Source organism: Poecilia formosa, unplaced genomic scaffold (genome assembly GCF_000485575.1).
Source record: "Poecilia formosa unplaced genomic scaffold, Poecilia_formosa-5.1.2 Scaffold164, whole genome shotgun sequence".
NCBI classification, from domain to species: domain Eukaryota; kingdom Metazoa; phylum Chordata; class Actinopteri; order Cyprinodontiformes; family Poeciliidae; genus Poecilia; species Poecilia formosa.
The window spans coordinates 1,205,371-1,216,834 of NW_006800103.1; the positions used below are offsets into that span (position 1 = coordinate 1,205,371).

Consider the following 11,464-nt stretch of genomic DNA (forward strand, 5'->3'; position numbering starts at 1 on the left):
GATTAAATCCCAAACTTAACCAATTTCAAACAGTTACAACTCACAAACATTAATCTAAGCTGGTGGGTTTCAGAAAATTGTTTCAGTGGAATTAATGAATCCAAAAAGTATACACTATCTCCCTGAATGCATACTGCCCCAAGCATGAAAAAACAAAACACACAGACCACTCAATGGACAGATTAAAATGACAGCAGGGGCTGTGAGGATAAACCCACACAGCCAAGCTCATCACACACACAGACACACATCCACCTCTGACACAGACACAAGCTGGGGAGTGAAAACAAACCTTAAATCCTGCCACCACAAAAACAAACATGCATTGTGTGTTTGTGTGTTGCAGCTTCTGGGCAGTCGCCATGTGATTCCATAAATCCCTAAACTAAAGAGGCAATCTAGGCATTAAAAACAATGGATGTTTATGTGGTGACCCGTTTCTCATGAGCTGTTGCACAAAGAAAACCGTGTTTCCTTATCTGAACTTCCATAAGACACATCAGTAAATCAGAAAGAACGGTTCTTATTTTTGATTAACTACTTGGTTAATGTTGCATAAACTTGCAAATGTGGTTCTTTTCGAGCATTTTCATCTTCTACGTCTTTAGTGAGCAGAGGGAGCTTCAGACTTCAGTGAATTTACTCCCATCATGTTCTTCAAATCAAATTGGTGTTTGTTATACATTTGTGCTGCAATTTTTTTAAAGATATTAATAAAAGTAAAGTTTATGGAAATCATAGAAGGTCAATCAGCCTCTCCCCCATTTATGAAGTCTGCATTTGTACTGCTAAGATTTTTGTTTGTGCTGCTCTTGTTTTGAATATATTAATAAAAGCAACAGTCAAAAGTTCAACCAGCAAATCCATATCACCCAAATCAAACATAATTGGTGTTGAACATTTGTGCTACATTTGTGCAGCAAACACTTTCGTTGGTGATGCTATCATTTTTAAGATATTAATAAAAGTAGAGTTTCCAGAGATCATAGAAGGTCACCAGTTCCTCGCGCATTTATAAAATCATGTTTGCGGCTTTTGTTTTGAAAATATCAAGGTTCAAACCCTTCATCTTGGATCTAAGTCTGAAGATTATAGAGGCAATTATAGATTAAAATCCACAAGTGCCTCAGGCTGTGAGATGTGGTGTGTTAATCTTTCAAAATTTTAAATAAATCTTAAACCTTAATAATAAAACCTGAGTCAGAAGTTGCACAGACTCCGTTCAGTGTAATAAATGCTTTATTATCTTGAGCAAAGTGTTGTGATGACTTTTCATTTTCTTGGGTTAATTAAAAGTCCTGAGGACATTGAGATAATATTTTTTTTAATTGTCCCAGTCAGTGATGTTGTAGCATTTGCACATCAATATTTATACATTTGGCCTCAATAATACAAAATACACAGCTGTACTACTTTACACACAAAAACCTTTAAAGTCTAGTTAATATAACATGATGAGTGACAACAATGGATGCAGTCAACAACAACAAAACAACAACAAAAAAGGATGAAGTTCTGCCATAATGGTCCCTCAGCTTTATCTTTTTTTTCTAAATTTGTAATGAAGAACAAATACAAGGTGATTATTCATCTGACTGTTGGTTTTGACTGGGAATGGATGATATGTCTAAAAAATAACCAGATTTGATTTTATTTGACAATAAAATCAAATAATTGATTTTATTTAAGTCACTCTCTTCCTTAACAAAAGAAAAAAAATGAAATGGCAGAAAATATCTTAAAAAAGGGCTTTTATTTTAATTTTTTTTTAGAGTTAACCTGAATTCAAAGTCAAAATACATAGAAACAGTAAAACGTGCTTTGCAGTTCTGGGGTGAGTTAACATCCATCTGGTTTATGAATGCATTGGTGAAAAAGAAAAATCCAGATTGTCCAAAAATTAATTCTCCAAAACCAGAAAATTAGATTAATCTATAAAAATCAATTTATCTCCCTAGTTTTGACGTGAATTAAAATTCAAAATGCAAACAATTTTAGCTTTCAGAATTATTGTAGTTCTATTAAGAGACAATAAATCAGTGACAATAAATTTTGCAATAAACAATAGATAATTGTTCAATAAAATATTCACGGAACTCTGGTCCAGAACCACACGGCATTCTGGGAGATGTAGGCAGAGCTTTGGCTACTCAACCTCTCACTGCTAGCTAAGCAAAGTTAGTGGAATCAACTAACTCACTCACTCTCTGGTTACCTAGCAACAGTCTGCTGGGTAACTTGCAGTTACCTAGCAACAACCTGTTGAGTAGCAGCTTAAATGTTCGGCATGGAGTGAAAACTGTGGATAAAACAAGAAAGGTCACATCACCGGTTTGGTAGTATTTCAGATATTTAAAACAAAAAAAACTAATAAATAATTAATGATTTCAACTGATATGAAATGATTATTGCGTGGTATGTTTTGCTTTTTTTTTCAACCATATCGTCCAGCCCTAATGAAGAGCACATTTTCAATCTGGAATCTTGGTTTTGCTTATTTTGTTGGGCATTTATCTTTAGGACTAATGTTTTATTTTTTTGTAGATACAGATAAGTCATAGTAAAAATAATAACATTGCTGACAATAAGTGACCATGTCATTGTAACCAGTTAACCAGTATGCCCATTGGGTATGTTTCCATATTTTGAAGACCCCTCGTCTTCACAGTTTGACTGGATAAGATCTTCATTCTCCTTCTCAGACTGGCAGGCAGCAATCACATCTAGCTGTGCCTTCTCTCTGATTAGGCCTCTTCGGTGGTAGAAGAGATAACATGGCAACAGGAAGCCGACCAGGGAGAAGATGAGAAGGCCAACGTTGATCTGCAGGAAGAAAGTAAAGGTGAGTTTTCTCTAAAAGCCCGGGAAGGTTTGAGAATGTCGACCATGATATATGATTGTTCCTTACCCAGTAAGGGTCTCCGCCGAGGTACCCCACCATCAGTATGAAGAGTGGCTGCTGGAGCAAGGCGAACGCTGCACTGATTGTTGACTGGAAACCCGTCAGAGTCCCAAAGTGGTTTGCTGGATACCTGGATGAGAGGAGAGTGGAAATGAGGCAAATGTGGCATCCTTTCAGATATTTGACTACAATTATGACAAAATAAATGAAAAAAAAAAAGAAAAACTGGATAATAATCCGATGTTGGTTCCTTGGTGGTGGTGAAGAAGAATGAAGATTTAAGCAAACAATTCAAGATCTGGCAAAGGGAATTGTAAAAAAAAAATACTGTAAAACAGGTTCACCCCTGCTGTTGATTCAATTCAAAATACTTTATTAAGCACAAAGGGAGACTAAATGTTGTTGTAACTCCAATAATTAAGGTGTTATTGTAGATGGTGATGACTGTGATGACTGTGATGACTGTGGTGAGTGAGGAAAGAAAACCTTTATTTATAGAGCTACAACACGCTAAACTGATCTGTGCTGCCTTTGGGATTACAAAGGCAACACAGATCACACCCAGACTCTGACCTGAACCTTCAGAGACGGAAAGTTGCATCTTTCCCTCATCATTTCACCATCTTTGATTGAATTAGTGACAAGTCTAAAGGATTTTAAAATCTCATCTCATTGTGTCACTCACACTGCTGCATAGAGGCCTCCACAGCAGGAGTGGATAAATCCTCTGACAACGGTGTGAAGAGCAAAGGACAACACCTGGTAAAGAATAAAACAGAGAGCAGGACACATGTTACAGGACGTTCAGTATTTGCTTTTTATCTGCATTAAAAATGTCAAGATTTTATTTTTTGTTGTAACAACGAAAGCAAATGAAAACATAACATGTGACACCAGAGCTCTCAAATTCCAGTTGTCAAGACTCAGTGTCCTGCAGCTTTGAAATGGGATGGACACAACACAACATTCTGTCTTAAAATGTCAAATTGAACTGAAAAACGACTGAAGGAGCTTTCAGTTCATATTCTAGTGCAACACTTTTCCTAACCTGTATGGGCAAGTTGTCAATCAAGGAAATAACTCCAAACATGACCAGCAGGAAGTTGGTGAAGATGAAGGCTCTGATGGCATTGCTCAGTTTCTGGATCTTTCTGTCTCTCTTTGGGGGCGCCGAGTTGCTGAGGAAACAAGTATAACAAGTTTGTGCCGATGTAACGTGGTTCTCATGGAGTTCCCCTGGTTCAGACTATTCACCCACTTGTTGTTGAAACTCATCAGCCTCAATAAAGTCCAAATGTTTCCCTACCTTTTGCTTGTCGATATGTTTACATGTTCCTCTTCACACTCCTTCAACCTCCAGTCCATGATGTAGCCGATCAGCGGACATGTCACCAGACACAGAAGCTGCATCGTACCAAAGATGGACGAGTAGAAAGCCACTGGAGAAGACAGCCAGAGTGAAATCAGGTAAAAATACAATGTTGACAGGAGGAGGATGTTCCTGATAGGTACCTTGGTCCTCCGTCTCCTTCCGTAGCTCCACTGAGGCTGAAAGACAGAACAGCAGCTGTAAAAGTTAAACTCAACATCTCTGATAAATGGTTTTGTGTAGGCCTATATTTCACGCTTACGGTTGGGGTCGCCATGAGTGACCAGGAACTCGATCATCTTATTCATGGCTCCCATGAAGAAGATCAGCCTGAGCTGAGTGATTGCCATGACCACGACGCTCCACAGGAAGATGGGAGAGCACACAGACCGACAGATTGGGACTGCAGATGGAAGAAATTACAGCAGATTTATTTTTGTAATTTCAATGTACGCATTTTCATGGTGAATGTAAACGGAGTTAATGCAGCCTGCCATGGTTTGTGTGGAGTTTGAACCTTACAAAGACCTTTGAATTATATTTTTACCAATCACAATGCCAACAGATCCTTATGAATGATCAGATCTGCATTAAATTGCTCATAACAAGGCTGTATTTACCCGTAGAGGCGTTTTCGGAGTGTCTCTTTTCAGATTCTTGTGGTTTGGGGCTCACTGTGTCCTCCATGATCATCACATTGGTGATGTACCTGTCCCCGGTCACCCTGTCCTCTGTCACAATCCCATTCATTCTCATCTTTTTACTTTCAAGAGAAGATCAAAAAGAGGTAGACAGAGTACAGAATTATTATTATTATTATTATTATTATTATTATTATTATTATTATTATTATTATTATTATTGTTGTTGTTGTTGTTGTTGTTGTTACTGACGTGTATCTGCTGTCTTCTGGAGCTGGGAAGGATTCACCCGGCCAGTTCAGGAAGCAGTTGAGGATGACAAAGCAGGCCAAACCCGTCCACACCCACATGATGAGTCGGAACGACACACCAAGGTCATAAATCAACTGATTGGGATTAGGAGGAAAGTTAAGGAAAAATATAAAGAGATGTAGAAATGGATTAAAAAAATTCACCAAACAGTAAAGCTAAGATGACACCTGATATATTTGAGGTTGCCCTCCGACCTCTATTATCATTCTTGACATTAATTACCTGTCCTTTAAGTGTAATTTTTTTTCAAACACTTGATACATTTTCATTTTCTTCTTTTGATGCATTCACAATCCCAAACATCTAATCTTTTTCACTTGTGTGTGAGTGCGCACCTTGATTCCCAGGAAGGTGACTGCTGAAGAAGCGTAGGAGCCAATCATGAGGGAAAGGATGGTCGATCGGATGTTTCCAAACATGTTAGGCAGCTGTAAGGAAAAGATTAATTAAAGTAAAGAAAGAAAAAAAAAAAAGAAAAACTGCTGGTATTCATATAATACCAGCAGTTTTTGTGACACTTTAGTCAGTTAACATTTGACAAACTGAAATTTCTTAATAAATATAATTTATGGTAAAAAGTGACCTATTATAATTTCTTGAACAGGTTAGGATAAGTCAATAATCTGAACAAATATGTTAATTACATGTTTTGCACAGAATCATGTTTAGATAATCAGATTTTAATCAGTTCTGCATTCAAGAAAGAATTGTTTTAAGGCTTCTGTCACTTTAAATTTAATTATGGTGCTGCTGGCCACACTGCCCAACTCAATGTTTACACTAGCATGTGAAAATGGCTGCAAACAGATGTGCAATTATACAACTGTATTGAAAAGCAGAAGTAGCGCCTCCTGCACAACCGATAAGAATGCAGCAAATGGTTTCTGAAAAGTAAGTAAACAACAACACAAAATTTTACCAAATATTTCTGGTCTAGTTTCTAGCGCAAATACCTCAGTACACTTGACATAAGAACAACTAACAAGTATTTTTTCAGCAAAATATAGGAACTTGTTTTTTATTTGTTTATTTAACCTTTATTTTATCAGGATATAAAAACACATTAATATTTAAAACATATTTTTCAAGGGAGTCCTGGCCAAGAAGCAGTGACAAATACAGCACAAAAATACACAGTTTAAAGTCAATAATTTCTTAAATAATGATGTAAAAGTACTAGTTCCACCGGCAGATTATGTCACTCACAACATGGTAAAAATGTCTTGTTATAGTTAAATAATCCGTTTTTTAATCAATACTAAGGAATTGTTTACTTAAATTAAGCTTCCATATATTTCAGAAAAAAATTCTTATTAGTTTTGTCTTATTTCTAGTACTGAGATATTTCCGGACAGTGGACCAAAAATACTTTCTAAGATTTTATATTTTTGCAGAGAAAACTCTTTTTTTCCCCACCAGTCACTTTACAGCAGTAAACCAGTTACAGAGGTAGGCTTGCGTTGCTAGGTAACTGGTCTGGGTTGCTAGGTAACGGCGCAGTGCCCATGGAATGTGACTTAACTGTCGGGATGTTTTTGAAACGGCTAATTTCCCAGACACCAAAAAACGTCAGGAGGTTTTTGTTTAAGCCCTTGGGCAAATAGAAGCATACAAATGTGAATTTCTTCTTTCCATTTCTGGGCTGTAATGTAGGGGTGCCGTCAGCAGGAGGCGGTACTGTTTTTAACTCGATCACAATCTACTTCAGTCAACCTTTGAATTAAATGTGTGGCGGTCCATGTGAGCGTTTTCTGACTATGTAGCGCATCGTTTGTGGTGTGTGAGTGGGTGTGTGGGGGTGTGTGCGTCGGTGCTAGTTTTGGAACCACCAGATCCAGTTCCACTTGGTTTAAATTCCCATGCAGCCTCTCAGCCAATCAGAAACCTGCCTAGTTGACCCACCCTGCTCCTTTTGCCTGTCATCATCTGACCTGGCGAAGTCCCAAAACATGGCCTGTCCTTTCTGTCCTGCTGTGTGTGAGAATCTGTGGACTTTCTGGGTGTGTGTGAGCAGCTCATGGCCCATTTCCAGTTCACTATTTTACTTTTCCACTTTACCATTTTATTTTTTATAAAGTATTCTTTAGGACATCCTTGTAATGTTTGCGGCCATTTCTGTATTTATAGATTATCAAACCAGTTCAGTGAGTGAGAATTTAGAAGAAGCAAAAAAAGAAATCACTGTAAAAACCTGCTACTATATTAACTGTAATGTTGGGTGTCGAGATATTTCGGTTCACACCACTTGCATGGAGCTAAATTGGGTCATGAAATTTGTACAAAAGAAAAAAAAAATTAAACTGAAAAAAAAAATTAAACAGAAAAAAAAAAAGATTTGGAATTATAAAAAAGTTTCAAATTGAAAAAAAAAAATTGCAATAATAATAATAAGGATTTGAAACTGATAAAACTGCTTTTCAGATTCAACAACTTTTTTTCCACTTTCAGACTTTTTTTTCTTTTCAACAAACTTTATGACCCTAATTTAGTTCCATACACCTGTTGCTGCAATTCCTTTAATATTCATGTCCAAAACGGATGACTGATCATGACAGGAACCGCATGCAGTGTCTTGTGGTACTGGCAAGATTACAGCTGTGTCTATAGTTGGAATAAAAGTTTACTGAGGTGAAACAAACGCACACACACACACACACGCACGCACACACACACACCTACACACGCGCGCACACACATGCACACACACACACACACACACGGACACACAGCTTATTTTGTATGCTTTTCCTACAAGCTAAGGACTGATAACAACACTATTCTTAATTAAATCTTACTATTTAGCAAAGGTATAAATACCCAAAATTATTCAGATCTGTGACAGATTAAGATGTTATGCACTGCAAAAAACATAAAATCTTACCAAATATTTTTTGTCTATTTTCTAGTGCAGATATTTTAGTACATTTGAAATAAGACAAAACTAACTGTCAAGCAACTTTACAGTAAGATATAGGAACTTAGTTTAGGTCAATAAATCCTTAATATTGATGAAAAAGTTCCAGTTGCAAATAATCTGTCAGTGGAACAAGACAATGTTCCCATTTTTTACGTTACATGTCTTGTTATTTCACATACAACATGGGAAAATGTTTTGTATTAAGTGAAATAAGCTGCCAGTGGAAGTAGTACTTAATTAAAATCAATATTATGGAATTATTGACTTAAAACAAGCTCCTATATCTGCCTGAAAAGTCATTTGTAAGAAAATTTTGTCTTATTGTCCCATATATCTAACTGCAGCATGGTGTGTGTGTTTATGTGTGTGTGTGGGTGTGGGTGTGTGTGAATCTCACTATGAGTGATGTGAAGGTCAAGCAGATTCCTCCAAAACCATTGAAGGAAACAGCGAAGAAAATGAGGACTGACAGCACTGATAAAAAATATAAAAAAAATTCAAACACAGTGCAGCCATAATTTGTTTTTGTTTTGGACTTTTTTTCAACCAAATATAACATAACCACATACCAACAACAACAACTAGTTATGTAAAAAAAAAAAAAACGTGGAATAAGTCAAGCTAGCAGCTAAAGATTAATTTTTAAATGTAGGTTTGTCGCCTCACCTTCAGGGTCGTATGCAGCGGCAGCCATCATTGCACAAGACGCTGCGAAACAGGAACTGAAAGACAAAACATTGAATATGACACTAAACAAGCAAAAATCCCTTTGAATTATTAGAAAAACACCTATTTGCTTTTATTCTAAATGTTCCTGTAGTATCTGGTTGGAAGTATTCCTCTAAATACTGTGAAAAAAGAACAGCCTAGTCAAAGTAAAATGATTAGATCATCATCAGCATATCATAGAAGAGGAAATGTCAAACATTATTTGGGGAATATTTAAGTGAAAAATATATTATTAATATTTAAGGAATGTTTCTCAGATTAATGTATCAGAAGATAAATAATTTATTTCATTAGTTCTTGCTTTTTCTGTTTTTTGTAGATGATTGTGGAGTTTAAAAAAGTCAGTTTTTATTTATGTTTTTTCCTTCCATTTTCCTTTTCATTGATATTTAATGAATGGAGCTCACACACTAAATAAACAAGAATATTTTTACACCTATTAGTACACAACATTGTATTTTATTCTGTGTGTTCATGTTACCATGTTGATTTCTCTGTTAATATTTTGGAATTATTTAGACGTTTATTTTTTTAACAGATGTTCACTTTGATGTAATCTGAATGTCATTTGGTGATATTTTGCAAGTAGTTTTTTTGTTTGTTTGTTTGTTTTACTTTAGTACAATATCAAATAAATTTTTATGCACATTTGCAATGGAAACACAGCTATTTCTAGCATAGCCAACTGATGAACATCACTCACGGGGGACCCTGAATGAAAATCTGCTCAGGGCCCCAAATAGGCTTCGGCCGGCCCTGCTATCAGGTTTTATTGCGTAAACAAACCAGCTTATTGAAACAGTACTTTGTCCAAATTCCTGTCTCATTAAAGAATAATTTTTATAAGGTTTTACTCTATTATAGCTCTTTCATTTGAAAAAGCGATCGTAATCACAATCAGAAACATTTTGATCAGAAACGAGTGCAGTGTCAGACCTGCCAATGAGTCTGATCGGTCGGGGTCCAAATTTATCCATCAGGATTCCCAGAGGCAGCGTGGCGGCGCTCAGGAAGAACGAGCCGATGGTGAAGCCGAGATTCAGCATCTCCTCCTGCTCCACACAGCTGGGCCATCTGCCGCCCTCCACCAAACTCCTGTTTGTGGCAAAAGTCTCATTTTCTGGATGGAAAGACAAAAACACCAAAAACAATTAACAATTATGACTCTAGAAATAAGAACAGAAGCACCTCAACCTGTTAAGAAAGCTTTAAATTTAGGCTGATTACAAACAAAACCCATATTTATTTCAAATCTATTAAGATATTTGTACTAGAAATTAAAAGTAGTTTGTCAGATTTGGTGTTTTTGAAGTGTTTGTTTTCCTGTTTTGCTTGGTGTTTTCTTCCACATCCTGCACTGTTTTGATTTGCTGATTGTGATTGGTTCTTTTCTGTCCATGGAATGCTCTGATTGGTTGTGAATAATAATTTTGTTCTTGATTAATTATAAATTTTACTGTTCTTAGACAAGTTGTTAATATTTGCTAATCTCGGATGTCAGGATTACCAAAATTTTCAAAATGCTAATGAGCAGGGACGTTTTTGTTAATCTCTTTAAGTTCAAAAGCTAACATACATGGCGATTAGTTCCTGCATGGTGTTGCAGATGTCAGAGCATTTACCTATGCATAGGTGGGAATAGAAGCCCTCGTTCTTCAGCATGATGAGGAGTGAGGCCCAACCCAGCAGGACGGCAGAGAAGAAGAGGTTCTCTATGATGGACGTGACTGCCATCCACCATCTTCTTCGGTAGGCCTGAGCCAAACTGGGAGCCATGACAGCTGCAGACGACGAGAAGCGCATCAAAACACCAAACAGGACGGCAGCAGAAACCGACAAACTAAATTACAGCTCTGTTCTGTTACAGAAGGGGTGTTCAAACTGCGGCCCGGGGGCCATTTGAGGCTCTCTGAATGATTATGGCGGTCCAAATGGAGCAAATTTGATGCAGATGGACACTTTCTCAACTTTTTTTTTTTTTTTTTTTTACAAATAACATATCCTTAACGACTTTGGCCCTCATGGGAAAAAGTTTGTTCACCACTCATTCACAAAAACACCAGTAAAAGTAAAATAAATAATTCCTTACTAGTATTTTTTTAAAAGTACTAGGTCCAGTTGCAGAAAATCTCACAAGACATTTTTCTCATTTTTGCCAATGGAAGTAATACTTTTTAAAATCAATATTAAGGAATTATTGACTTCAACAAAACTATTTCTTGCTGAACAGTTGTGAGTTAGTTTTGTCTTATTTCAAGTGAACTAAGTACAACTGGAAACTAGACAGAAGATACTTTCTGTTTTTGCAGTTCAAAGAATAAAACATAAACCAAGTTTAGTGCTCCATCAGGATGAACTAGCTGTGGTTCATTTAGATCCACACATGTGAAAGCAGACTGTATGCAAGAAAAGTGTGTTCACTTTCTTTATTTATCCTGCAGTGACACAGTTATTGATATGTACAGTAAGGCAGCACTTTGCGAAGCCAAGAGGAAGAAAGACGACTCCAAACATGTGCAGAGCCAGAGAGACATCCAGTAGAGCGACTATCAGGTGTCAAGATCACACACACACACACACACACACACACACAC

General features: G+C 36.8%; 1 protein-coding gene across 1 annotated transcript in view; it reads right to left on the reverse strand.

Annotated features, from left to right (window-relative positions):
* Window positions 1-2,426: 2,426 nt before the first annotated feature.
* slc43a1b (solute carrier family 43 member 1b) overlaps window positions 2,427-11,464 on the reverse strand; it is a 9,957-nt gene continuing 919 nt past the window's right edge. The window contains exons 2-15 of the mRNA XM_007564649.2: window positions 10,493-10,651; window positions 9,807-9,990; window positions 8,808-8,863; window positions 8,539-8,615; window positions 5,560-5,652; window positions 5,165-5,298; window positions 4,892-5,034; window positions 4,534-4,674; window positions 4,415-4,450; window positions 4,209-4,341; window positions 3,951-4,080; window positions 3,588-3,661; window positions 2,909-3,032; window positions 2,427-2,823 (exon numbers count right to left, since the gene is read on the reverse strand). Coding sequence (XP_007564711.2) covers window positions 2,611-2,823; window positions 2,909-3,032; window positions 3,588-3,661; window positions 3,951-4,080; window positions 4,209-4,341; window positions 4,415-4,450; window positions 4,534-4,674; window positions 4,892-5,034; window positions 5,165-5,298; window positions 5,560-5,652; window positions 8,539-8,615; window positions 8,808-8,863; window positions 9,807-9,990; window positions 10,493-10,651 — 1,697 coding nt within the window. The 3' untranslated portion in view covers window positions 2,427-2,610. The remainder of the gene's footprint in view (window positions 2,824-2,908; window positions 3,033-3,587; window positions 3,662-3,950; window positions 4,081-4,208; window positions 4,342-4,414; window positions 4,451-4,533; window positions 4,675-4,891; window positions 5,035-5,164; window positions 5,299-5,559; window positions 5,653-8,538; window positions 8,616-8,807; window positions 8,864-9,806; window positions 9,991-10,492; window positions 10,652-11,464) is intronic.